Source organism: Paroedura picta, chromosome 5 (genome assembly GCF_049243985.1).
Source record: "Paroedura picta isolate Pp20150507F chromosome 5, Ppicta_v3.0, whole genome shotgun sequence".
In the NCBI taxonomy this organism is placed as follows: Eukaryota; Metazoa; Chordata; class Lepidosauria; order Squamata; family Gekkonidae; genus Paroedura; species Paroedura picta.
Window position 1 is genome coordinate 30,118,373 of NC_135373.1, and position 27,473 is coordinate 30,145,845.

General features: G+C 48.0%; 2 protein-coding genes across 3 annotated transcripts in view; one reads left to right on the forward strand and one right to left on the reverse strand.

The window, feature by feature from the left end:
• Positions 1 to 20,918, forward strand: part of LOC143837328 (IgGFc-binding protein-like) — a 31,632-nt gene extending 10,714 nt beyond the window's left edge. Inside the window, exons 5-14 of one of the 2 annotated variants that reach the window (XM_077337010.1) lie at positions 1,118 to 1,739; positions 2,962 to 3,563; positions 5,254 to 5,818; positions 8,150 to 8,745; positions 9,328 to 9,892; positions 10,871 to 11,070; positions 12,926 to 13,306; positions 14,595 to 14,881; positions 15,244 to 15,281; positions 20,241 to 20,918. In XM_077337010.1, coding sequence (XP_077193125.1) covers positions 1,118 to 1,739; positions 2,962 to 3,563; positions 5,254 to 5,818; positions 8,150 to 8,745; positions 9,328 to 9,892; positions 10,871 to 11,070; positions 12,926 to 13,306; positions 14,595 to 14,881; positions 15,244 to 15,250 — 3,825 coding nt within the window. In that variant the 3' untranslated portion in view covers positions 15,251 to 15,281; positions 20,241 to 20,918. The remainder of the gene's footprint in view (positions 1 to 1,117; positions 1,740 to 2,961; positions 3,564 to 5,253; positions 5,819 to 8,149; positions 8,746 to 9,327; positions 9,893 to 10,870; positions 11,071 to 12,925; positions 13,307 to 14,594; positions 14,882 to 15,243; positions 15,282 to 20,240) is intronic. The other variant, XM_077337009.1, reaches the window with a different exon arrangement.
• A 3,603-nt stretch (positions 20,919 to 24,521) lies between these two features.
• LOC143838863 (IgGFc-binding protein-like) overlaps positions 24,522 to 27,473 on the reverse strand; it is a 32,381-nt gene continuing 29,429 nt past the window's right edge. Inside the window, exons 17-18 of the mRNA XM_077340775.1 lie at positions 26,310 to 26,596; positions 24,522 to 24,704 (exon numbers count right to left, since the gene is read on the reverse strand). Of these exons, the coding sequence (XP_077196890.1) occupies positions 26,391 to 26,596 (206 nt within the window). The 3' untranslated portion in view covers positions 24,522 to 24,704; positions 26,310 to 26,390. The remainder of the gene's footprint in view (positions 24,705 to 26,309; positions 26,597 to 27,473) is intronic.

Genomic DNA, 27,473 nt, shown 5'->3' on the forward strand with positions numbered 1-27,473 from the left:
TTGCCCACCTCAAGTGCTGACATCATGCCCAATAAACTTTTAAACAGCTTTTCAAGGAAGACCTTAAGTACTGGCAAATAGGGGTGACACACCATTCACTCATTAACCAATTAACCCATTAACCCATTAACCCATTAACCCATTAACCCATTAACCAATTAACCAATTAACCAATTAACCAATTAACCAATTAACCAACTCGTTAGCTTATTCTTGCTGACTTGTTAACTCGTTAACTCGTTAGCTCGTTAGCTCGTTAGCTCATTAACTCGTTAACTCATTAGCTCGTTAGCTCATGAACTTGTTAACTTGTTGACTTGTTAGCTCGTTAACTCGTTCACTCATTCTGTCTATAGCCTTCCTTTTCACTACAGCAACATCCACTCATCTTTAGACACTTAAATATTGCCATACTAGATAGCCCAGGCTAGGCTGACTATCAGATCTTGTAAGCTACACGGGGTCAGCCCTGATTGGTACTTTGGAAACCACCATGTAAGTCCAAGGTTGCTATGCAGAATCAGGCCATGGTAAACCACCTTCCTTCCTCTGAAAACCTTATGAGGTCACCACAGGTAGGCTTTTAATTCAATGCACTTTCCACCACCATGACAGAGTCATTATGCCCAACTGGATGGACATGGCCACGCAGCAAAAGCCAGGGTAGATGATTTGTATAGTGTAGAAGTCACTAGTTTATCCAGGTGTCCATGGACTACAATTACCATGAGCCCCTGCCAGCAGGGGCTTGTGGTAATTGTAGTCCATAGACATCTGGTGAGCCACAGTTTGGCCACCCCTGGTAGAGTGCAATGTTATGCATTATCTAATGATCTGCAATATCCAGTGATGTATGGATCCAGCCCAGTTTCCACTTCCAAAATATTTTGAGTCAAAACAAAGGTGGCTGTTGCTTTAGGATGCTTTGGGCTGATCCTGTGTTGAGCAGGGGGTTGGACTAGATGGCCTGTGTGGCCCCTTCCAACTCTATGATTCTATGATTCTAAAGCGGAGGAATCCTCTCCAACCATTGGCGTTCTCCAACTGTAGGTGCTGTTGGTATAAACTTATCCCGATGGAAGCCATGCCTCTTACATACTGGTTTTTCCTTCCACAGGCAAATGGTGCAATGGTCAGCCTCCCGGCCAGCCTGCAAGATGGAAAAATCAAAATCTTTGAGAACGGTGATGGACAGCCCATCATTGAAACGGACTTTGGCCTCCAGGTGACTTTAGATGATGACTTCATTATAGTGCTGACTCTCCCAAGCAGCTATTATGGGGCCACCTGTGGACTATGTGGGAATTTCAATGAAAACAGAGATGATGACATGATTTATCCTGATGGTACTGAGGCCTCTTCTGTCCCAGATTGGGCCAAGAGCTGGAAAGTCCCAGATCAGGACCCAGCCTGCTTAGAGGCCAGCCAAGGACCTCAGTCAGCCTGTGACAAGGGCCAAGAGGAGCTGTACGGCCAGGAAAAGTATTGCGGTGTGATCAGCCAACTTTCTGGAGGACCCTTTGTGGCCTGCCATTCCACAGTGAGCCCCTCGGAGTACTTTGAGCTCTGCGTCCGGGAAATGTGTTTAAACCAAGGGGGCAAAAATGCCCTGTGCCGGATGGTGGAGGCCTATGCTGCTGCATGCCAGGAGCAGGGCATCACTACAGAGGAGTGGAGAACAGCTTCTGACTGTGAAATGGTGCATCATGTCCACTGGACAAATGAGACCCTCATTCCAGGTATGGTTTTGGGAATATTTATTAGTCAGATGGCAGATGGACAGGAGACCAGAGAAATTAGGATATGGTCTGGAGCGTTTGGGGACGAAGGTAAGAGAGCAGGGCTGGAGTCAGCATGGGGGTTGTCAAGGCTCAGGAATTTGGGTGCACCTTGCATTGCTGACCCTTCATTTGTGCGCCTGCTCTAACACCTGCTCTAACACCTGACAGTTTCTCAGTGGAACAGGCTTCCTCGGGAGGTGGTGGGTTCTCCATCTTTGGAGATTTTTAAACAGAGGCCATCTGACAGAGAGGCCGATTCTGTGAAGACTCAAGGGGTGGCAGGTTACAGCGATCTTCCACTGCCTCAGCTAGGCAACCCACAGCTGGTTGCTGTGGGGCTCCTTTGGGGCACCATGGCAAGACAGGCCTGCATGGATGGCAGCATTATGGCTGAAGGGCTCTGCCTCCATGTCTGGGCTGGCCTTTTCCACCACTGCAACTACCCAGGCCTCCATGGGCTCTGCCTCCACGGGCTCCACCTTTGCAGATGGGCCAGCCTTCTCCATTGCCAGGGCTGCCCCAGCCATCATGGGCTCTGCCTCTGCACCTGGGCTGGCCTCCGCAAGCTCCACCTCCGTACCTGGGCCAGCCTTCTCTGTCTCTGTGCTGGCTGCCACTCAAGGCCCTTAATTACAGCTGATCTGCAGAGATCACTTCCCCTGGACAAGATGGCTGCTATGGAGCATGGACTCTATGGCATTATACCCTGCTGAGGCCCCTTCCTTCCCCAAAACCCACCTTCTCCCGGCTCCATCCACAAAATCTCCAGGAATTGCCCAACCTGGAGCTGGAAACCCTAAACAACATACAAAAATAATATACTCCGGTGAGGTCTGTCCGTCTGTTGCTTCGTAAGCAATAGTCCTGCGGCATAAAGGTACTGGAGCCTAAATTCCTAAGGGCCAAAAAGCCCAATTCACGTATATTATCATGTATATGATTACATTATATATTCCATGACCATCATAAATCTGGGCACAAAGGTGGGAGCAAACTAAGTGAGGGCAGAAAGCCCAGCTGTCCAAGATCTAAAAATCCATTAGTAGGCCAAGCATACATAAGAATCAAGACCAAGACAAGAGTAAAAGATCCAGGCTAGATAAGCACCAGCAACTTCAAAAGGGGATGGAAGCAAGCTATTGATACAACCAAATCTCTTCTTAACCCCCCCCCCCCACAGCAGCCCACGACTGTCCTGCCAACAGCCACTACGAGACCTGTGGAAGCGCCTGCTCAGCTACCTGCTCTGACCCATCAGCTCCTTCCACCTGCAAATTGCCCTGTGTGGAGACCTGTCAGTGTGACGACGGTTACGTCCTGCACAACAACCAGTGCATCCCCATAGAGAGCTGTGCCTGCGTCTCCGGCAGCCGCCGCCACGTACCCGAGGAGGAGTTCTGGGCTGACGAGAAATGCCAGTCTCGTTGCAAGTGTGATCCTAACCTGGGAAGAGCAAAGTGCTGGAAAGCCAGCTGCAAAGCCAATGAGAAATGCGCCCTGGTGGACGGGGTGCGCCACTGCAAGAGGACGACTTATTCCACCTGCATAGGGACTGGAGACCCTCACTATACCACCTTTGACGGAAGGAAGTACGACTTCCAGGGTAGCTGCGTTTATCAGATGGCGGCCGTCTGCTCCCAGGACCCCGCCTTCACTCCATTCTTGGTCACCGTAGAGAACAACCACCGAGGCAACAAGGCAGTGTCCTTCACCAAAGTAGTGACATTGGAGGTCTACAACATGAGCATCAGCCTGAGCCAAGACCATCCACGCAAGATACAGGTACCATTACCGGGGTATGAATTAGCCTCTTGTGGCGCAGGGTGGTAAGGCAGCCGACATGCTGTCTGAAGCTCTGCCCATGAGGCTGGGCGTTTGATCCCAGCAGCCGGCTCGAGGTGGACTCAGCCTTCCATCCTTCCGAGGTCGGTAAAATGAGTACCCAGCTTGCTGCTGGGGGGTAAACGGTAATGACTGGGGAAGGCACTGGCAAACCACCCCGTATTGAGTCTGCCATGAAAACGCTAGAGGGCATCACCCCAAGGGTCAGACATGACTCAGTGCTGGCACACGGGATACCTTTACCTTTACTGGGGTATGAAGAAGTGTTAAATAATGACCACTACTGGGCAGAGATTCTGGGGGATAAATTTCACAACTAGCCAGACCTTAGACATATTCATGGAGTACAAATTCATCAGTGTCTATTAGCCAACTTCCATGTTAAGAGGCAGTCAACTTTGGAAATCCAGGGCTAAGAGGCAGCATCAATGAAAGGCCCAGGACTCTATGCCTTGGTTATTGGACCTGAAGAGCCAGATGTTGGACTATATGGACCATTGGTCTGATCTAGCAGAGCTCTTCTTAATGGTAGTCTTTGGCTACCATCTCACCATTTCGTTACAGAGTCAGCCCTGTATGAAGGGCTCAGTGGAAGAGCCTCTGCTTTGCATGCACAAGGTCCAACATCTGTCCCTATAATCTCCAGTTTAAAGGGCCAGGCAGTAGGTGATGGGAAAGACATCTGCCTGAGACCCTGGAGAGACACTGCCAGTCTAAGTAGATAGTACTGTCCTTGATGAACCAAGTTCAGTAGAAAAGGAGCTTCATGTGTATTTGTGACATCACAGTATTCAACCTGGTAATATTCCACGTTTCTTAAAAAGCTTGTTTCATTCCTTGTGGCTGCTCCTCTTGATCTTTGCCTGCAAACTGCTACCACTTTTTGCATTTTATCTCTTGCATCTGACTCCCTCCTCCTTTTCCCCCACCTCCTCCTCCCCCACCTCCTCTTCCTCCATTATTGGGTATTAGATACAACGCCAAAAAATGATAATTTTTACAGTCATGATTAAGCAAAGACACATGTATGTTCAAACAAATAGCTTGAGTCCCAGTGAGGCATTAATGAAAGCTTTTCTCCCAAGGGGTGCCTGTCTAATAGGTCCTCTGCCATTCCAGATTTTGGTGCCTCCGTCTTGCACAGACCGGTAACGTGATCTCCCTGCTTCTTGATCTGCCCCTCCAGATAGTGTGTTTCGGTGAAATCACATAAATGGGGATCATTTGGGTCAGTTGCCAGTTTATGCAGTTCCAACCGAGACTGGTTCACATTCTTACTCCATGATAGCCCACTCTCCCAATCATCACAATCTGGTTTCTTGGTGTCCTGTAGGAAAACACACATCCAACTTAAGATGGCTAGGAGAACCCAGAAAGGATGCTTCAGAGATAACTACTTGCTCGCTGGCTCCTTTCACTCTGAACTATTATTTCCTCTCTTCTTAGTGCTTGAACATTCTACTGCTTAATCCCTGTGGCCCATGTGGCAGGTCATTTCCTTCCTTATTTATACCAGGAAGCAGTTCTTAAATTTGTATGTGGTTACCCAATAGGGGTCAGCTTATATTACACAGCCTAGTTTCTAAATTAACTAGAAGTCCTTGAAACACTCTTTTGCCTTGTCTCCTAGGTCAACGGAGTCTTCGTGGACCTCCCTTTCTCCTATGAAAACAAGCTGAAGGTCTACATCAGCGGAGTCCATGGCTTCATCAAGACAGACTTTGACCTGAGAGTCAGCTTTGACTGGTACAGCTATGCCAGGGTCATCATACCCAACACTTACGCCAATGCGGTCTGCGGGCTCTGTGGCAATGCCAATCAGGACCCCAGCGATGACTTTGCCATGAAGGATGGATCTCAGACGGCGGATGAAATCCAGTTTGCAGACAGCTGGAAAGTGAAGGACGTCCCTGGTTGCTCAGCAGGATGTACCAGTAACTGCCAAGTGTGCACGGCGGCCGATAAGCAACCCTACAAGAGTAACAAGTATTGCGGGGTCCTCATTCGAAAAGATGGACCATTCAGCCAGTGCCATGAAGCCATTGACCCAACGTCCTTCTTTGATGACTGCGTCTTTGACACTTGTCTGTACAAGGGTCACCATGATACACTGTGCAGTGCCATCAGTGCCTACGTGACGGCCTGCCAAGCTCAGGGCATCCCGGTTGGGCCATGGAGGTCAGCCTCTTTTTGCAGTAAGTGTCAGGGCTGCTGAATCCCATTTCATTCGGCTCTTAGGTTGATAAGGATTCCCTGCATAGGCAGAGGCTAATATCTACTGTCCAAAATGGTGGAGGGATCTCTGTAGAGGTTGGAGACAACATCTCTGTGGTAGACCATTGACTTAGCATGGCTAGAAAATACTTCACTTAGACACCTGGGCTGATTCTGCACTTACTTTGTTTATTCCGTTGAGGATCCTGCTGAATTCAGATCCATTTGAACTCTGGTCTTCCTCTATCCCCCCCCCCATTGAAACAGAAAGTTATCTGCATGTGATTAGGGAAGCTCAGAAGGGTGGGGGGGACCAAGCACTGCAGGAGCCTCTTTCTTTCTTTTCTTGAAGGGGGGGATTGGAGACAGCAGAGGAGGGGGAATAAATCCAAGTGGTAAATTTCTGCTAAGAGAGGTTAGGGCTTCCCCTTTAAGGGAAGCTTGCAACAAGGGAATGAGGAAGCCTTTGAACTGATACACTGGCCAATCAGGGCTTTTCAACAGCATTGGAGGTTCCGCAGCAAGTTAGTTTGGGACAAGCAAATAGCTGCATACTTTCTCATGCCAATTTTTCAAATATTGAGGATTATGTTCACTCCAGGATATTGTGCGGGAAAGGTAGGGTCACTCTGGATCAATCCTGCTTGTTGCAGAGGGAAAATTTAAATTGGCCAAAATCAAAATAGAAATCACATTCAGTGTAGACAGCAGGGATTGAATTGACCTGGGATTGGAATAAAAGCTCCATGCTGATTCAGCCCAGGTGGGCAAAACAGACAATGGTCTGCTCCAGGTGGGTAGCTGTGTTGGGCTAGAGCAATAGAACAATGCATGAACAGTGGTGTTTAAGATCAGTGGCCTCTAAAATGGAGTGCCGGGTTTGATTCCCCACACCTCTTCCATATGCAAACAGCTGGGTAACCTTGGGCCAGTTATAGTTCTCTCTGAGCACTCTCAGTCACACCTATTTCAGAAGGTGTCTGTTGTGCAGAGAGGAAGGGGAAAGTGATTAGAAGATGTTTTAAGACTCCTTGCAGTAGTGAAAAGCAGGGTATAGAAAAACAACTCTTCTTCTTCAGAACCTGAAGAAGTGTGCATGCACATGAAAGCTAATACCTTTAATACATCTTAAAGGTGCTGCTGGACCCAAACATCGTTTTGATGCTCTGATCCATAAGGTACATACGTCTCATTCACACACATACCTATAAATCACATACACCCAGTCTGATGTTATCCATCTCCCACTGAATGGAATATTAATTGGCCATCAATGAAAACTTAGCTTGGACAACGATGATCACAGCAAAACCTTCCAAAAACTATACTAAAAATGCTGACATTGCAGAGAGATCTTCTACAGATTCTGAGCACGCTCAAAAAAATACCTGGCTTTGGAAAATGTAAACAACTGTGTCATGCCATGGTCAAAGTTAAACCCCTGGGCTATTTTAACCTTGAACTTTACGTCCTCTGAAGCCTCCTTTTCAATTCCTTCCTCTTCTACTTCCTTTTTTTTTGGGGGGGGGGGGGGAGGAGAGGGAATTGATGGTCATCTATAATCCCATGGTAGGATGACTTTGGCAATCTTTCAGAATGCTGTCATGGAGCCCACGCAAGTATTTCGGGAAACTCTGCGTTTCAGATATGCTATTCATGGCGCTCACAGACATTCCTTGCTCTCCTCCTTCGGACTTCCCATTAGACTGCTAACTGCATCCCTAACCACCAAGCCCCAGCTCAGAAACCGATGCTGTTTCTGCTCCCATGAAGAATTTACACTCCCAAGAAATTATCCCGGAAAAATCTCATGATTTGTCCCTCCTCTTCCCAAGAGAGCTCTCCCTTCTCCATACACCTTCAATGCATTCTAAGCCTTATTTTGTCATCACAATCAAGTACTAACCCATTATGCCTTGCACTAGTCTCAGGTGTCCAGTTCCAACCCTGCAACCCAATTTCCCTTCGACATTGTAAGAAAAAGCGCAAATCCTAGCAAGCAAGACATTATCCCAGAAAAATCTCATGATTTGCTCCTCCTTTTCCCAAGAGAGCTTCCCCTTCTTCAAACACCTTCAATGCATTCTAAGCATATTTTTGCCAAGCTATCACAGTCAAATGCTAACCTGTCCCTTCGACATTGTAAGAAAAAGCTCAAATCCTGGCAAGCACGGCAGTAAATCTCAGAGGATGGTTCCCTTGCCTCCTCGGAAGTGCACTGGAATGTCGGCAGCTGTGGTTATCAACTGAAACACACGACCCAAAGCTCAATGCTCAGTCCCCAAAGTTTTCCTTGTGTTCTTCCCTTCCAGGTCCTCCCTGCCCACAGAATTCCCACTACAAGCTCTGTGGAAACGGCTGCCCCGCCACTTGCCATGACCTCTTAGCACCAGAGACATGTGAGGATGCATGTGTGGAAGGATGCTTTTGTGACTCTGGGTTTGTCCTCAGTGGGGCTCAGTGCGTCCCTCTTGCAGAGTGTGGCTGTGTGCATCACGGCAGGTACTACAAGCAGGGAGAGGACTTCTACCCCGATTCTTCCTGCCAGAAGAAGTGTCGCTGCACGGACCAGGGAGCTGTTGAGTGTGAACCATTCTCCTGTGGCTCCCATGAGGAATGCAGGGTGGAGAAGGGCATCCAAGGTTGCCACCCAGCGGGATACGGAACAATGATAGCATCCGGGGACCCTCATTACATTTCCTTTGATGGACAAAGTTTCAGCTTCCACGGCTCCTGCACTTACACCTTAGCCAAAGTGTGTGGCCAGGATCCTCAGCTAGAGAGCTTCTCAGTATTGGTGGAGAACGAGAAGTCCAAGGATGGTCCAGCAGTTCTCACAAGGAGTGTTCTGGTTGCCATTCACGGTTACACAGTTGCCCTTGAGAGAGGGATGAAGTGGAAGGTTACGGTAAGTCTCTTGGAAATCCATAGACCCTTTGTGAAAAGTTCCGCATGCACAAATATTTCTCTGTGGGACCGTTTATGCACTGGAGGTTTCATGCTGGGCGGCAGGATGGAGTTTTCGTCGTGACAGCAGAAGAAGGAACCTACCCTAGGCTCTAATTAACAATTGAACAATTGAACAATGGGTAAAAATAGAAATATCTTATCTCTTCTTCTAATAGTAATCAAACAACCCAAACGGACTCCAGATTTGTACCGTTTTCAAAGTGGTAGTACCGTTTTCATCGGTGGTTGTTTCCAACTTAGTATGTGCTGAGGATCTAGTCCTTCACTAATTATATGATCTATTTGGCCTTTAGCTCAAAGATACAGGGAAGCTTAGTCAAAAGACTGTTCCCAGTTCAGTTCTGGCAGGTCGTGGCAGGTTGCCTCACCTCTTCCTGCACCCACATGGGAGAGCATGTGGCCTCATGCACCTCATCTACCGCTGATTTGTGCTCTTTCACGGGAGCTGTGGCAGTTAAGTTCCCAGTGCAGAAACGGTCTGTGCAAGGCCATATTGATACTTTTGTTGTTATTCATGCAGGTAGACGGAGAGCTACACACACTGCCAGTGAACAGGGATGATGGGAAACTCTGGATCACCCAAGAGGGGAGCAATATCATCATCCGGTCTTCCAAAGGATTCACAATACTTTACGACACTCTCTCTTTCGTCCGCGTGTCTGTCCCCAGCACTTACCAAGGACAGATGTGCGGTCTGGGTGGGAACTTCAATGGAGACAAGAGTGACGACTTCATGCTACCTAACGGGAAAACTGCTCAAGATGCGGTTGAGTTTGGGGCCGCGTGGAAGGTTCCCACGGATGACGCCAATTGCTTTGATGGCTGCGGGGAGCAATGCCCCAATTTTGATGCTGCCAAGATTTCCCAGTGTGAGACTTCCTGTGGGATCCTCCAATCCCAATCGGGTCCATTCAGAGAATGTCACTCTTTGGTCAACCCTGATGTGTACTTCAGTCATTGTGTACATGACACATGCGCCTCCAATGGGACTGAAGAAGCCCTCTGCCGTAGCCTTCAGGCTTATGCAGCAGTATGCCAAATGAGGGGAGCCAGGATCCAAACTTGGAGAACCTCCTACTTCTGTCGTAAGTCTGTACCTTAATCTTCGGCCACCACTATTTCTCATTCCCTGTGGGACTGCCATGGCAGGCAGAGATCAGTATGATTAACATAATGCATCTGACATGCTCTCAGTCTAATTCAGTGGTTCTCAACCTGGGGGTCGGGACACCTTTGGGGGTCGAACGACTCTTTCATGGGGTTGCGGCAGGGCAAGCAGCTTGGCCAGGGGGGTGCTATCCACACAACAGCCTTGTGGGGTAGATCGAGATAGAGCATTCATCTGTCTGGGGCAGTGGAAAAGAGCGAGATCGGCATGGTGGGACAAGAGGCAGAACTGAACTGAGAAACCCCAGGGAAGAAACCAATTTATAGACAATCATGAACCATGGATCTTCACGCCATTGGTCAGTTTCGGTTTAATTTCTGTGAAAGAACCCTGGCATAATGTTATGATTGGGGGTCAACACAGCATGAGGAGCTGTATTAAAGGGTCTCAGCATTAGAAGGGTTGAGAACCACTGGTCTAATTGATCTTGTGTCCATTCTGGGAATCTTTAGACCAGGGAGTGGGCCCCAGGACAAAATGGCTGCCGTAGGCAGTGGGAACGATTATAGAATGACTGTTCTACAGACTAGGTCCAGCCACATCCTTGGGAGGTTCTTAACCGTGCTCAAAACAGACACAAAGGCACCTGTTATTCCAGTGAAGTGGAGGAACATGGAAGGGGAGGGGACGCAGCAGGGTATAATAGCATTGAGTCCTCCCTCTATGGAGTAGACACAAGCAAATGCAACAGAACACATGATAACCATGTTGGGGGTCACCTTGGACAATCAGCTGGGGCTTCCTGGTCTTTCACATCACCTACTCCTTGATCCATTTCATTGGAGATGGCCAGGACTGAACCTGGGATCTTCTGCATGCAAAGCACTGCCCCCCTTATTGAGCACAAAGGACAAATTCCACTCCCATTCTTTTCATATGGCTTTGCTCCCTTCAGCTCTCTCCTGCCCAGCCAACAGCCACTACGAGCTTTGCACTCGGACCTGCGATTACACCTGCGCTGCGCTGTCGGCTCCGTCCCAGTGTACCGGGGAGTGCTTTGAAGGGTGCCAGTGTGATTCTGGCTCCGTGTTTGATGGGGAGGAATGCGTCTCCATGGACAAGTGTGGCTGTTCCTACGACGGGCGCTACATCAAGGTGAGTGCTCATTCACAAAGCAGTCTGGCCTGTGCACCTCCGTGATCACCGCATATGTTCGTCCTGGGGATGTGTTACGCTGCAAATTGGTATTGACTGCCTGCTGTGTGCTAGTAGAATCATAGAATCACAGAGTTGGAAGGGACCTCCTGGGTCATCTAGTCCAACCCCCTGCACTATGCAGGACACTCACAATCCATACAGGTTGGACTAGATGGCCTGTATGGCCCCTTCCAACTCTATGATTCTATGATTCTATTGCTCATCCACTGTCACCTGCCACCCCCCTTAAGCCTTCACACAGAATCAACCTCTCCGTCAGATGGCTATGCAGCCTCTGTTTAAACATTTCCAAAGATGAAGAACCCACCAGGTCCCGAGGAAGCCTGTTCCACTGAGGAACCGCTCTGACTGTCAGGAACTTCTTCCGGATGTTGAGACAGAATTTCTTTTGAATTAATTTCATCCTGTTGGTTCTGGTCTGTCCCTCTGGAGCAGGGGTAGTCAAACTGCGGCCCTCCAGATGTCCGTGGACTACAATTCCTCATGGGAATTGCAGTCCACAGACATCTGGAGGGCCGCAGTTTGACTACCCCTGCTCTGGAGCAAGAGAGAATAATTCTGCTCCATACTCTATATGGTAGCCTTTCAAATACTTGAAGATGGCTATCAGATCCCCTCTCAGTCGTCTCCTCTCCAGGCTAAACAGACCAAGCTCCCCCAACCTTTCCTCATATGTTTTTCTCTCCAAACCCCTCACCATCTTAGTTGCCCTCCTCTGGAGATGCCCCAGTTTGTCTACATCCCTCTTCAACTGTGGTGCCCAAAACTGAACACGGTACTTCAAATGAGGTCAAACCAGAGCAAAGTCAGCTATAAATTGTCATTGCGTGGTAGCGGACTGAACGGTCAAGTCACAGCTCACTTAGGAGACAGAAAAGGCGCTAACAGAGATAGTTTGACATTGCCTTCCTCCACATAGGATGGCCCTGGACGTTGCAGTGTGGAGCGGTATAGATATCAAATCAGTAAATGATTAGGAACTCTGGAATGCCTCCGTGGTCTCCCATAGCCTTAAAGGAAAGAACCAAAACCTTGACCCTGATCCAGAATCCAATGGGCAAGCAATGCAGCTGCCTCAGCATAGGCTGGACATGCACCCTTCAAGATGATCTCGGGAGGACCTGAGCAGCCGCATTTTGTACCGACTGCAATTTTTGGATCAGTGACAAGGGAAGGTCTGTGTACAGTGAGTTACAAAAGTCTAGACTGGAAGTGATCGTTGCATGGATCACCGTGGCCAAGTGTTGTAGAGACGGTAGGGGGCTAGTAGACTAGCTTGGCATAGATCTGAGCCTGCATAGATAGGGAGGCATCAAAGATCATACCCAAATTCTGCCAACAGTACATTGGGAAGTTTTGTTTCTTTTTTGATAATTACAAATTGCTTCCACCTTGGTGTAGTGGTTAGGAGTGTGGACTTCTAATCTGGATCTGGCGAGCTGGGTATGATTCCATGCTCCTCCCCCAGATGCAACCAGCTGGGTGACCTTGGGCTCCCCACAGCACTGAGAAAGCTGTTCTGATTGAGCAGTAATATCAGGCTCTCTCAGCCTCATCCACCTCACAGGGTGTCTGTTGTTGGGAGAGGAAAGGGAAGGCGAATGTAAGTTGCTTTGAGACTCCTTCAGGTAGAGAAAAGCAGCATATAAGAACCAACTCTTCTTCTTCTTCTTCTTCTTCTTCTTCTTCTTCTTCCTCCTCCTCCTCCTCCATGCTAAAATTATAATGCTAGTTTTGTCTCATAGAAATTGAACTGATTCTTTTAAAACATTGTCTTCATTTTTTTTAACAGGCTGGAGAAACCATCTTCTCCAGCAACTGTTCAGAGAAATGTACCTGCCACCCCTCAAGCCAGCTCATCTGTCAGAAGACCAGTTGTGGCGTAGAAGAGACCTGTGCCCTCACCGGCAAAGTGCGCAGGTGTGTCACACCCGGCGGGGAATGCTCGCTCACGCCCGGAGCCTGGCTAACCTCTTTTGACGGTGCCAGAGGAAAGCTTCTCTCCATGGGGGTCTACAAGCTAGTCTCCTACTGCTACGAGGACTCTCCCTCCTGGTTCAAGGTGGTGGTGGACGTCAGCGAATGCAACGAGGACAGCGTGCTGTCTGGCACGGCCATCTACGTCTTCTTCCGGGAAGCGTTCATCACAGTGACCAACCACAGGGAGACATGGGTAAGGAGAACCAAGGGGAAGGAGAAGAGGGGAAGACATTAGCAGATGTGCTTCCCTGCACATATGGCCATTTTATTATTTATCTATTGTTTACCTTGCAGATTCAGATACGTTTGTTGGCATTTGATCTGATATACGTATAGCAAAAGAGCCTCTTGTGGCGCAGGGTGGTAAAGCAGCTGTCTGAAGCTCTGACCAGGAGGCTGGGATTTTGATCCCAGCAGCCGGCTCAAGGTTGACTCAGCCTTCCATCCTTCCGAGGTCGGTAAAATGAGTACCCAGCTTGCTGCTGGGGGGTAAACGGTAATGACTGGGGAAGGCACTGGCAAACCACCCCGTATTGAGTCTGCCATGAAAACGCTAGAGGGCATCACCTCAAGGGTCAGACATGACTTGGTGCTTGCACAGGGGATAACTTTACCTTTTTACCTTTTACATATAGCAAAAGTATTGAAATTCCAGGCAAAGACATATGTATAACAATCAGTGCCTTATGACATGCAGGTAATCTGCATCAGAGGTAAATTGGTCCTTAAGATAATTGACGATATTTTGGCAATGTCCACTATCCATGAAGGCTCCTTCCCACTCAACAACATCTTCACCTGATGTTTCTCATCAGCACCCTTACACTTCAGTTTTCCCATAAAGACCCCCAAGATAATAGCCGTCTTGTTTTCAGACACTATTGCCCTGCCACCACTTAACCCCATAATTCTCCTAGAGCATAGGTCACCAACCTTTTCTTCAATGAGAGCTGGAGAAAGACTTCCAACTGCCCACTGTTCCCTACCACGTTACCAGGTTTTGCTCTGTCCTAAAACCAAGACCTGGAGTTACACTAAAAAACAGAACATGGGTTTGGTTGAACACTAAAAATGAAACGTCTGAGCAAAATCTTAATAGCTTAAAAATAAGCCAAAAGCAGATCTATTTGTGAGCTTTTCGGTGGTCTTCTAGGGCAGGGGTAGTCAACCTGTGGTCCTCCAGATGTCCATGGACTACAATTCCCTTGAGCCCCTGCCAGCAAATGCATGGGAATATTAGTCCATGAACATCTGGAGGACCACAGGTTGACTACCCCTGTTCTAGGGAATGCATGAGCTATTCTACAGCAACTGCTGAGCAACTGTTAGCTCATAAGCTACCTGAATGAGCTCCCTGAACTAGAGAATATCCTGGATGTAGGATGCTTGGTTCCCAGTGTCCCTCCGGCTTCTCCCCTTCTGAGAAAGCAGAGGAAGATGGTGGACTGGTGTTGCTTCATGCTACTTTTCTTGCTTTTCAGGTCAACGGGCTTCTAGTCCAGCTCCCACTGAATGTCTCTGCAGCCATCTCCATTACCCAGTCTCAAGACGCCATAGTCATCCACCAGAACTCCAGGATGCAAATCCATTTCAGTCCCAACGGCAAAGTATTGGTGAAAGTCCATGACAATCTAGCAGGACAGATGTGTGCTTCTTGTGGGAACTTCAACGGAGACGTCTCAGATGACTTCAAGCTACCCAGCGGTCAGACAGCCGATGATCTTGCACAGGTCATGGACGCCTGGAAAGCCAGAGACTTCTCAGATTGGTGAGTCATGAAGAAGATGTTTATAGTCAGTCCTCCGAGTTCTCAGGTCAAGGTCTTTCACGTCAGCTTTTAGTGGAGATGCTGGGGTTTGAACCTGGGACCTTCTGCATGCAAAGCAGATGCTCTACCATTGTGCTAAGGCCTCTCCCCCAAACTTGATCAGGAAGCAATTGTAGCCACTTCCTGCAAGCACCAAGCAACTACCAACAACCGTTCTCTTCCCCCAACTTCATAGTGGGGGGAAGCAATGCAGAGGTTCAGTTCCAGCATTTGCTGAGAATGGGGTGATAAAGGCATGGGGCTGCCCAGTAACCCCTTGACGGTCTACCCCATGTTTCTCTCTTCTATGCTTACCTTCACAGTTATTAACAACTGGAAAGCCAGATACTTCTTAAGATTGGTAAGTAACTCCCCAAATTGCTGCAGGTTTTCTAAGAGACTCTCCTGATGTGATTCTCATTGTATGGGCAACTTCTGGACTAATTCCCATCGTGGGACACCCACAGCATCAGACGTAGCTGTACCTTTACACTAATCCCACTCCTCACACCACATGGTACACAGCTCCTCTGCAGTGAGCTCAGAGTGATGCAGTTCTCAAGGCAATTAACACCATGCTAAGGAATTGGGCAGTTATCTAAACACTTTTCAAAGAGATGCATGCGTTAATGATGGCAGGCTTCCCAAGATGTCTGCAAAATAGTGTGGGAAAATAGAAATTCAGGCACAGCAGAGCAGGGATTTGGGGTGGCTGCATGATTTCAACTTTATACTAATACCTAGCAAGATTTCTACAAAAGATTTGCATGCATCCGACTAGATTCCTGCAAAATCACTGTGAATTTTAAACGCCGGAGTCAGCCTTTCAAGGCATATTTCTTCGAAAGGATCTCTCATAGTTTCGTAATTATCTGATGCCTCAGGGCAAAGATTTTCTGTGCCAGTTTGGAGAAAAAATTATGTCGAAGGCAACTCCAGGCTGCTAAATACTTGGAAGTTTGGGGGGGAAGTCCTGGATTGGGTGAAGTTTGGGAAGGGGAGAGAGCTAATTCCAAGAGAACTCCATCCCCACCTGGACGGTGGCAATCATGAAGATGCCAAGTGTAGCTGAAGTTAGTTTGGAAGGCCTTAGAGAGTTGCTAATTTGTCAAGTTCCTAGAGTCCAATAAAAAATGCTAAACATTGGTTTAGGCCTCACTTGGAGTTTTGTGTTCTGTTTTGGGCACCACAGTGGAAGAGGGATGTAGACAAACTGGAGGGTGTCCAGAGGAGGCCAACAAAGATGGTGAGGGGTTTGGAGACCAAGACATATGAGGAAAGGTTGGGGGAGCTTGTTGTGTTTAGCCTAGAAAGGAGATGACTGAGAGGGGATCTGATAACCATCTTCAAGTATTTAAAAGACTGCCATATAGAGGATGGAGCAGAGTTGTTCTCTCTTGCCTCGGAGGGACGGACCAGAAGCAGTGGGATGAAATTTATTCAAAAGAAATTCTGTCTAAATATCCGGAAGAAGTTCCTGACAGTTAGAGTGGAACAGGCTTCCTCGGGAGGTGGTGGGTTCTAAAACTTTGGAGATTTTTAAACAGAGGCTGGATGGCCATCTGCCGGAGAGGCTGATTCTGTCAAGGTTAAAGGGGGTGGCAGGTTACAGTAGATGAGCGATAGGGATGTGAGTGTCCTGAATTGTGGGGGGGGGGTTGGACTAGATGACCCATGAGGTCCCTTCCAACTCTATGATTGTATGATTCTATGATTCTATGAGCCAGATGCTAGAGCCAGAAAGAAACGTTGTTAGCCTTTTGTATATACGCTTGTGCTGCCGCAAAACCTGCACCCACACTAAGGGGAGGGGAAGGGTGTGCGTGTTTAATTGCCACTACACACCTTAGCTACAGAATCTCCTCCATATACAGAGGCCTGCAAATGCTGATGAGTAAAAAGCCAAACAACACCAAAAATGAGAGCAAAGAGAACCTAACTGGTACTAGACAAATTAACATCACTGGGACATGACATACGGCTTAAGAATCCAAACAATGGTTGTTTGTGAGAACACGCAATAAGTCATGAATACACATCGGGGACGCCTGTCTGATTGTGTGCTGGCACTAATCTGTGACTAGTTCATGTTTGGACTCCTGGCATTATTTCTTCTCTCATTTCTCTTTCCATACCACATCTCTTTGAATGCCAAATAATCTTCTCCTGCTGCTCCCCTCGCAACCAGCTCTTCTGGCATCCCCACCTACTCTTCCAATACTGCTTAACTTAAAGATCTCACTTGCTTTTCTTAAAGAGCTACATTGAGCTCCACAGCCATAAGCTGCAGCCTCTTGGATCACGCCTCGGGCTCCGTCGTGTGTAAACTTGAGTGCTTGTCACATTACGACTTCACAAGATGTGTCTTCCGGACGGGGAGCATCTGTCGTTTTGCGGCCTGCTTCTCTGCACAGTCACCAGCTTAAAGGTTCCCTTCTTTAAGCCCACTGACCTCACAATTCTAGGAGGAGGAGAAGAGTTGGGCTTTTGTACCCCGCTTTTGACTACCCAACGTTTATTTGTTTTGTTATTATTGGACTTGTTGCCCGCCACTCTCCTTTCTGGCTCGTGGCGGGTTACAGATTCTTTCCAAAATTAAAACCCCATTAAAAACCATCTGGACAAACAATATACATGTCAGCTCTAACAATAAAACCATAATGAAGAACCCCTATGACTCCACCAGAACTAAAATAGGAGCAGGAGGAGGAACACATATCTTCAATATGCTCTTAGTCCTAGGGGGGGGGGGAGCCCGTCAGACCTTCCTTGCCACGCTGGCCTCGACCATACACCATAGTAGCTTCCAATCACCTTCCCCTCCCACAGCAGACACCTGGGAGTCAGGTCAGGCTGAGAGAGCTCCAAGAGAATGGTGACTGGCTTAAGGTCACCCAGCTAGCTACTGGTGGAGGCGGAGTGGGGGATCAAACCCGGTTCTCCAGATTAGAGGCTGCTGCTCTTAACCACTACCCCAAGCTAGCTCTCAACCTTTTTAGGCTTCGAGGAGCCCCAGAAGTGTTGCCAGCTGGCCACGCCCCCAGAAGTTATGTGTCACGGGAAGTGACACCACCAACTGCATTAACATGCAGGCTCCAGGATTATGGGAGGAGGGGGAGAGGAGGTGGTTTAATGCGGGAGTAGGAGTGCAGCTTCCTCCCACTCCCAGGCACAGAAATCAAGAAAGAACTCACACATACTGGGGAGGGGAGAGTGGAGCAATGGAAGCGAGCACTTCCCTAGCTTGTGCCTGAGCCCATTAAGGCTAGAAGGGAAAGGCTACGGACCTCCCACCCCCAGAGTTCCCACAGAGCTTGGTGATCCTTTCAATAGAGGCCGGGTGGGGGTAGGGGAGCTGTTCAGCATGGACTCAACATGCAGTCCTCAAAATGTAATGAGGACAAATCTTCACCCTGCACGGGATCAGGGATATCTAGCCATAGTTGCAAAAATTAAAGGCAGTCAACAAGCCTTCAGCTGTAGCGTTTGAGGGGCAGCTGCCGTGTTTCTGCTCTGCCTGGCAGAGTCAGATATTCTGTAGCTTCCCCACGTACTCCATTCCTCCTTTATCCCCCAGATTCACATGTGCATTAAAGTCTTCTTGGGACTTACAGTAGATTCCCTCTCTAGCGTTAAATGCACCATACTTATGCCCCCACGGGGCAATGAAATATCTCTCCCCTGCCCCAAACGTAGCTTCTGCATTGCCAACCTCGGTAAACTTTCTGCATGCTATTTCTCCATATATCTCAGAAGCTTCTCCCTTTCTGGAAGAAGATGTAGATGTCAGAAAAGTGTCCGAAAGTTCTCTGCCTACTGGGAAAACGCTTAGCGGGCAGAACTGATCTTACAAAGCCCACCTGCTCATTCCTCCAACCCAGATCTAGCTAAACAATCAGATCCTGTTATTGTGTGTGTGTGTAACACCTTGTGCCTAAAGAGAAGCGGGCACATGAAATTGATTTTTGGGGGTGGTGTGTGTGTGTGTGGGGGGGAGAACTAGCATAAAGACTACAGCAGGAATACTGATTTTAGACAAGAGAATTGAACTTTACCCCTGCTTGCTACTGCCCTTCAGGGGATGTCAGCTTTTCCCCATGTAAGAACATTTCCCCCCCCCCATGCTTTCTAGAGAGCCTCTTGTGGCGCAGAGTGGTAAGGCAGCCATCTGAAAGCTCTGCCCATGAGGCTGGGAGTTCGGTAAAATGAGTACCCAGCTTGCTGGGGGGTAAACGGTAATGACTGGGGAAGGCACTGGCAAACCACCCCGTATTGAGTCTGCCATGAAAACACTAGAGGGCGTCCCCCCAAGGGTCAGACATGACTCAGTGCTTGCACAGGGGATACCTTTTACCCATGCTTTCTAGCATATTTTGCTCTAAAGCCTCCACCTGGGAAAAAGCCAGCATCACTTCATGATCTCCTGTTAAAACCTTCCTGATAAGAAGTTGCTTCACTCCCTGGTTTCAGGTGCTGGTACTTGCCCTTAGCATCTTAAAGCCTGCTAGCATCATGCCCATTCGGTCTCCTGTTCTTGCTTGTTTGCTTGCTTGATTTCTCTCTCCCCCCTCTCTCCCTTCTTTTTTCTTTCTCCCTCCCTTCCTTCCATTCTCTTTCCCTCCCTCCCTCCCTCCTTCCTTCCTTCATTAATTTCTTTCCCTCTCCCTCCTTTCTTATCCCCTTCCTTCCTTCCTTCCTTCCTTCCTCTCCCTCCCTCCCTCCCTCCCTCCCTCTTTCTTTCTTTCTTTCTTTCTTTCTTTCTTTCTTTCTTTCTTTCTTTCTTTCTTTCTTTCTTTCTTTCTCATAAAATAACCAAAAGATCAGATGCCAATTTGACAGCATTCAAGCTGGGTTTTTTCCTCCCCCATCTATACTTTTAATTTTTTCTGCACGAGTAAATAGAAGGCACATGTAAATAGGACTCTGTGTGTGTGTGTGTGTGTGTGTGTGTGAAGTGCCATTAAGTCACTTCTAATTTATGGCGGCTCTATAAATTAATGCCCTCCAAAACAGCCAATCGTTAACATAAAATATTAGCTGTAAGTTCCCTTTTCTAACCAGAATTAAAAGGCACAGCCCGCTCCGCTCAGCCCCCTCCCTTTCCACGCAGCCGGCTATTCAGTGTGCAGCAACGCCATCTGTTGAGGCTCCTCCTGGGCTGCTCACTGCTTCCGCACGGTGGAGCAATGGACCAGGAATAGAGCTCAGGGAAGCTTTTGAGAAGGACGTTCTTGATTTCAGCTCCTTGTGCAAAAATGTGCAGAAAACAGGCACAAAGGACAGCTCCAGCCTAATACACCCATTTTCTTCTTTTTCCTAGTCATTTCTGAAAAGCCGTTTGGAAACACCTGTTGGATGACCTCCCAAGCTACACTTGTGAGGCTACACTTGGTCAAAATTCAGGCCACAGACAGAAACGTGAAGGAATGCATGGTCCGGTCCAAATATGGCCCTGTGCTAAATAAATAAGGCGGATCTATCAATGGTTAGGAGCAATTTTTCCTAAGGATGCAACTTCCATGTTCAGAGGCAGTGTACCTCCGTGTGTCAGGTGCAACGGACATAGTGGGGATGGTTGCCACCTTCCTGCCCTGCTGAGTAGATGGGCCCAGCAAGGCTTCTTTGCTGTGATTTCTATTGAGCATGTCCCAGTGATTTGTGGATTTTGAAGGGACTCTAGCTCCCTGGGTGCCCTGTAAATTACAGCCTGTTCTGCAATAAAACTGAAGATAAAGCATTGTAAACGTCAGCAAACCTTGGGCTGAAGAAGTCAACTTTTTGCAAACCTTCCAAAGTTTTGAGTCAACTCCTTTGCTTGCCTCCTTGTCCTGGGGCAAGGTGAGTGCACTGGAAAGCATTCACCCAAACTGACTGGGCATGGATTGAATCTGTTATTGGGAAGAGACATCTGCTCGAAATGGGACCCCGCTTTTCGCGACATAAGTAGGTTCAGAAGCGGGGATGGAAGCATGATGGACAGGAACATAACTGCCTACATTTTTGCCACTTGGGGGTGGGTGGTGAGTGGAGAGGGCTTCATTCTTTCCCCGTGTGCTAATTTCCCAATCTCAGTTTCTGTCTCTTCCCACGTGCCGTTCTCCCCCTGGGGGACCACATGCACACATGAAGCTGCCTTCTACTGAATCAGACCCTGGGTCTATTTGTCTACTCAGAGACTGGCAGTGGCTCTCCGAAATCTCAGACAGAGGTCTTTTCCACCACCTACAACTCCCTGGGGATACCAGGGCAGTCTTTCTCAACCTTTTTATCATTGAGAAACCCCGAAAACATTCTTCAGGATTCCAGAAACCCCAGAAGTTGCACGATCATGCAGAATATGGTTGAGAAGCATGCCCACCCGGGGCCCCTCCCCTTCCCACCTCCTCCAGGCCCATCATTGGCCATTTTAGGAGAGGTCGGTGGGTTGACATGACCATATGTGTAAACTGCCCTGAACTGCTAGGCAAGGGTGATGGAATGAATGAATGAATGAATGAATGAATGAATGAATGAATGAATGAATGAATGAATCATAGAATTGGAAGGGGCCATACAGGCCATCTAGTCCAACCCCCTGCTCAACGCAGGATCAGCCCAAAGCATCCTAAAGCATCCAAGAAAAGTGTGTATCCAACCTTTGCTTGAAGACTGCCAGTGAGGCTCACCACCTCCTTAGGCAGCCTATTCCACTGCTGAACTACTCTGACTGTGAATGAATGAATGAATGAATGAATGAATGAATGAATGAATGAATGAATGAATGAATGAATGAATCCTGATCAAGGTTTAACAAATTTTAAACATATATAAAAATTAACTCCCACCATTCAGGAAACCCTTTCAGGAAACCCTTTCAGGGTCTTCAAAAAAACCCAGGGAAACCCTGGCTGAGAAAGGCTGTTCCAGGGATTGGTTTTAAGATTTTCTGTGTGTAAAGCAGACACTCTGCCTCTGAGTCAGGGCCCCTCCCCACACATACAGGGTGGGTGAATAGGGTTTCCTGTTCCTCCCCTGTCCGGTGGCTCCGATCTAGAACAGACCTTCCTGTGTTTGTTTTTTGTTATGTGTTTTTTTGCATTGCAATCCTAAACAAAGTGACATCCTTCTAAATCCACCAAAGTCAATGGGCTTAGAAGGATTAATCCTGCTCTGCAGGGTGTCAGTCACAGATGGCCCATCGTCAGGTTAAATTGCACCGTGAGTTTCAACATTGATCAGATCTCCTGTTCTCATTCCATGATATCATTGGCTGCTGGAAATTGAAAATGCTCAGTATTTTGATATGGGGATGCTGGCTGTGTGTTCCTAAATACTACTGGGGAGGGGGGGGGAAACGGACACAGGAAGTGATTAAAATGTGGAATTCACTGCCAGAGAGTATTGCGATGGCTACAGGAATAAGGTCAAGGTAAAGGTATCCCCTGTGCAAGCACCGGGCCATGTCTGACCTTTGGGGTGATGCACTCAAGTTTTCATGGCAGACTCAATACGGGGTAGTTTGCCAGTGCCTTCCCCAGTCATTACCGTTTACCCCCCCAGCAATCTGGGTACTCATTTTACCGACCTCAGAAGGATGGAAGGCTGAGTCAACCTTGAGCCGGCTGCTGGGATTGAACTCCCAGCCTCATGGGCAGAGCTTTCAGACTGCATGTCTGCTGCCTTACCACTTTGCGCCACAAGAGGCTACAGGAATAAACAGCTTTAAAAGAAGAGCTTTTTTCTTTACCCCGCTTTTAACTACTTTAAGGAGTCTCAAAGTGGCTTAAAACAACCTTCCCTTCCTCTCCCTAAAACAGACGCCCAGTGAGGTGGCTGGGGCTGGGAGAGCTCTGAGAGAACGGTGACTGGCCCAAGGTCACCCAGCTGGCTGCATGTGGAGGAAGAGTGGGGGATCAAACCCAGTTCTCCAGATTACAGGCCAGCAGTCTTAACCACCACGCTACATCTGCTCTCTGGATTAGATATATTCATGGAAGATAAATCTATCAATGACTACTAGCCACAGGGACTGAGAGAACCTCCATATTCAGAAGCATTAAGCCTCTGAGTTTCAGAGCCAGGGGGAAACATCAGGGGAGGCCTTGGCCTCTCTGCCCTGTTGTTAGCTCTCCAGAGGAGCTGCTTGGCCACTGTGTGGGACCAGATGCTTGACTGGGTGGACCATTGGTCTGATACACTAAGTCTCTTCTTATGTTCTTGCATGGATATTTTCAGCAGAATCCTCTAGGTATGCCCAGCAAGGAACAATCGACTTCCCCTCTCCTGCCTTCTTGTTCAAGGGACAGAACTGGGTTATTTGGATGTTGTTTTCTGAAGGGAAACCTTAAGCAATCTAGGAGTTTCAGAAGTGCCAGTGCCTTTTCCTCTCCCTGTCACTGTCCAGATAAAAGTAAATGGCTTCTCTAGTCTGGAGCGTGTTGATCTCTCCTCTATGGTCTTCTCCCCTGCCACGATTTCTGTGGAGCCATCAAGCTGGGAGAGACTGTGGTTGGTGTAGTGGTTAGGAGTGCAGATTTCTAATTTGGCAAGCTGGATTTGATTCCGCACTCCATGCAACCAGTTGGGTGACCTTGGGCTCACCACAGCACCGAGAAAGCTGTTCTGACCGAGCAGGAATCTTAGGGCTCTCTCAGCCTCACCTACCCCACAGGGTGTCTCTTGTGGGGAGAGGAAAGGGAAGGTGACTGTAAGCCGCTTTGAGACTCCTTCAGGTAAAGAAATGCAGGATATAAGAACCAACTCTTTTTCTTCAGTAATCTCAGGGCTCTCTCAGCCTCCCCTCCCTCACAGGGTGTCTTTTGTGGGGAGAGGAAAGGGAAGGCAAATGTAAGCTGCTTTGAGACTCCTTTGGGTAGAGAAAAGCAGCATATAAGAACCAACTCTTTTTCTTCCTCAGTAATATCAGGGCTCTCCTCCCTCACAGGGTGTCTGTTGTGGGGAGAGGAAAGGGAAGCCTTAAAGTGTAAGCCACTAAGACCCCTTCAGGCAGAGAAAAGTGGCATATTAGAACCAACTCTCTTACTTCTGGTTCAGTGGTAGAGCACCTGCTCAGCATGCAGAAGGTCTCAGATTCAACCTTGCTCCTTCCAGTTAAAGGACAGCAGATATCCGGGAGCTCTGCCCAATGACATACTCGGTCGTCCAATGGCCTTGTTTGGTACAAAGCATATTCATATGTTCACGATTCTTCCCTGATTGAGATTTCCATCTGAACTCTGAGATACAAATGCATGCATTTGACCACTGGTCCATCAAGGTCAAGATTGTCTACTCAGGCTGGCAGCATCATTCCAGAATCTCAGACTGAGGTCTTTCACGTCGCCTACTACCTGATCCTTAACTAGAGACAATGGGGTTGAATTTGGGACCTCTTGCACATCGAGCAGATGCTCTGCCTCTAAGCCATGATCCTTTTCCAGCTTTTAGAATGAGACAGCTTGCTGCATGGTACTAAACTGTGTGCCGTAACAACTGGATGAAAGGAATTCCTATTTCCTAGAGGGCTTTTGAAGGACAATCCCGCTGCTGTTGATGACGCCTGATTTCAGAAGGATGAATTGCAAATGCCGCAGGCCGAGGACACAGGAACAGCTGGGACATGTTCAGATCTGCAGATTCTTTATTGACATTTATCACATGATTGCGTTGCATGACGTTCTTTGGTTGCACAGCAGAGTGTTGAGGCTGGGCAGGTGCAAAGCTAGATCGTGGGAAGTGGCTGTGACTGATGAGCACGGATGCAGCTGGAGGTGCTGGTTCCACAGTCCCTTGCGGGTTTTACTCACTAGCAGAGAAACAGAACAAATTCAGATCAATTTGAACTCGGGTCTTTCCCCTCCCCCAATTGAAACAAAGTATTCTGCACTCGATTGGGAAAGCTCAGAGCAGGGAGGGGAGCCAAGCGCAGCAGGAGTCTCTTTCTTTTCTTGAACGGGGGGGGGGGGGGGGAGGATTGGAGACAGCAGAGGAGGGAGAAATAAGGTAAATCTCTGCTGAGAAAAATTAGGGCTTCTGGAGTGCAGTCACTAAGACAAGCCTTGGAACCAGGAAGTATTTGAACCGATGCTGTGGCCAATCAGGGAAGACTGCTTTGCTAAGAGGCACGGAGAAGGGACTTTATTTGCAAGAAGCAGAGATCTGCACACTTACTGATGCTGATTTTTCAAATATCCACTTCTGGATATTGCAGGGGAAAGGTAGGGTCACTCCGGATCAATCATGTATATTGCCGAGGGAAAATTAAAAGCTCCCAAAATCAAAGTGGAAATCAAATTCAGTGTAGACAGCAGGGATTTATTCAGACTGGGAGTGGGTAAAAAGCCCCATGCAGACTACAGCCAGGGCGCATGCATACTTCTTCAGACACAATGAGACAGCCTTCCTCAGGCATTACATATAGGGGTGTGTGGGGGTGGGCGGTGAGTTGCCAGGAAGGGCTGATTAGAGTCAAGATACATTAAGTAACTGAGCAATAAGTCTAGCTACAATTGGATTACAGCAGCCGGTGAAAGCTGTGGACAGCAACAAATTAGCACACAGACAATAAACGAATTAACAAACAAATGTGAGACCCAAGTTTGAGAAAGACCCAAGTTTGAGAAAGAGATCATTAGATGATCTCTGTGATCTCTGTGAATCCAACCAGTAGGTGCCCTAGAACAGGTGCTAGTAGGTGCCCATGAATTGTAGTCCATGAACATCTGGAGGACCACAGGTTGACTACCCCTGCCCTAGAAGACAATTCCTAGACAGCTCAAGATGTCTGACCTGAAGGAAAACCAGGAACCTTTTATGATGCCTGAAAGCAGAGGGGGGAACACTGTGCTTTCTCTGCTCTCACTTAGAGATGTAAATGTTTTTGGGTAGAGATTTCAGATGTTCTGAGATCAAAGGCTGATTGCAACGCTCACAACAACAACAAAAGAGACCAAACTAGGGTTGCCAACTCCAGATTGAGATATTCTTGGAGATCTGGGGGTGGAGATTGGAGAGGGTGGGGTATGAGGAGGAAAGTGACCTTAGTGAGGATATAAGGCCATAGAGTCCACCCTCTAAGATATCCATTTCCTTCAATGGAGCAGATCTCTCTTGTCTGGAGATCAGCTATGATTCCAGAAGATCTCCAGGCCACATGTGGAGGCTGGCCAACCTACTCCAAACTCCTTGTGAATCTGGGATCTATGACTAGATCTTCAGATTTGCACAAAGCAGCTGGGGGAAGAGTTATGGGCTTAGGGCCAAAGAACAGCAGGCAAAGGGAGAAGAACCCATGGAAAATAAATTAGTTGTTTTCATCGGTTTGCATTCGTAATGCGGCTTTCAAATGCCCTCTAATTTGTCGCTCCAAAAATAGTCAGGGAGGACGGATGGAAGCTGCCAAGTCACTCACCAGCCACAGAAGTCTCTGGCTTTCCAGGCGTCAATCACCTCGGAAATATCCCCCACCATTTTCCCACTGGGTAGCCTCAGGTCATCGGCGCTGTCCCCGTTGAAATTTCCGCAGGCTGCACACAGCTTGCCTTCCAGGCTTGCCTTGACCTTCACTGTCACTTCCCCTCTGAGGCCAAAGAGGACCTGAAGAGCTGTGCCTTGACTGATCGTAATGACATCCTCGGACTGGCGGACGGACACAGCTCCCGAGACAGTCACCGGGAGCTGCACAGGTTGTCCATTCACCTGGAGCAGACGGACAGGGAAGGAGCAGGAGACCTTCTCAGCATCACATCATAAATCCATGCTAACACACTTGGAACAAGCTTTTACCACAGAGGTGGACTCTTTTTTTGTTTCTATCAAGGCTTAAGGATTCCAGTCATCATTGGTGCTTGGGAGGCATCCAGAAAACAAAGATAGCAGCTGATTCTGTCATTGCTACGATGTGCAATCATGTGAGCTCTGTTTCTCTCCTGATCTCAGTTGAACTTCCTTTGTTTGTTTAATATATTCTTATACCCCCTGCTTCACACTGCTCAAAATTTATCCATCCTTCTATCCATCTATCCACGCCCTGAAAAAATCTTTGTTGGTCTTAAAGGTGCTACTGGACTCTGATTTTATTGTGCTACTTCAGACCAACATGGCATTTGAATCTATCCTCTATCCATCCATCCATCCATCATCCTCTATCCATCATCCTCTATCCATCCATCCATCTATCCATCCATCCATCATCCTCTATCCATCCATCCATCCATCCATCCATCCATCCATCCATCCATGCATCCATGCATCCATGCATCCATCTATCCATCTATCCATCTATCCATCTTTTGATTTATAGACCGCCACTCTCAGCCCAGACAACTCATGGCGGTTTACAAAATCTAGATATCAATAAAAATCCACAAAATATAAACCATATAAAAACCCCTTTATAATCGAAGGCGGCATAGTCAGTATCCTACTCCCTAATGGGCCCCCTGCTCTGCTGCTCCCAGTCTTTGGTTTCGTCATCGATGACCCTAGGCCATTAGCCCCGGGGGGACCCAGATCATAAAAGGCAGGGTGGGATCCACAGGTTGGTAACTCCAGTCTCTACCCTGGCTTCAACCAA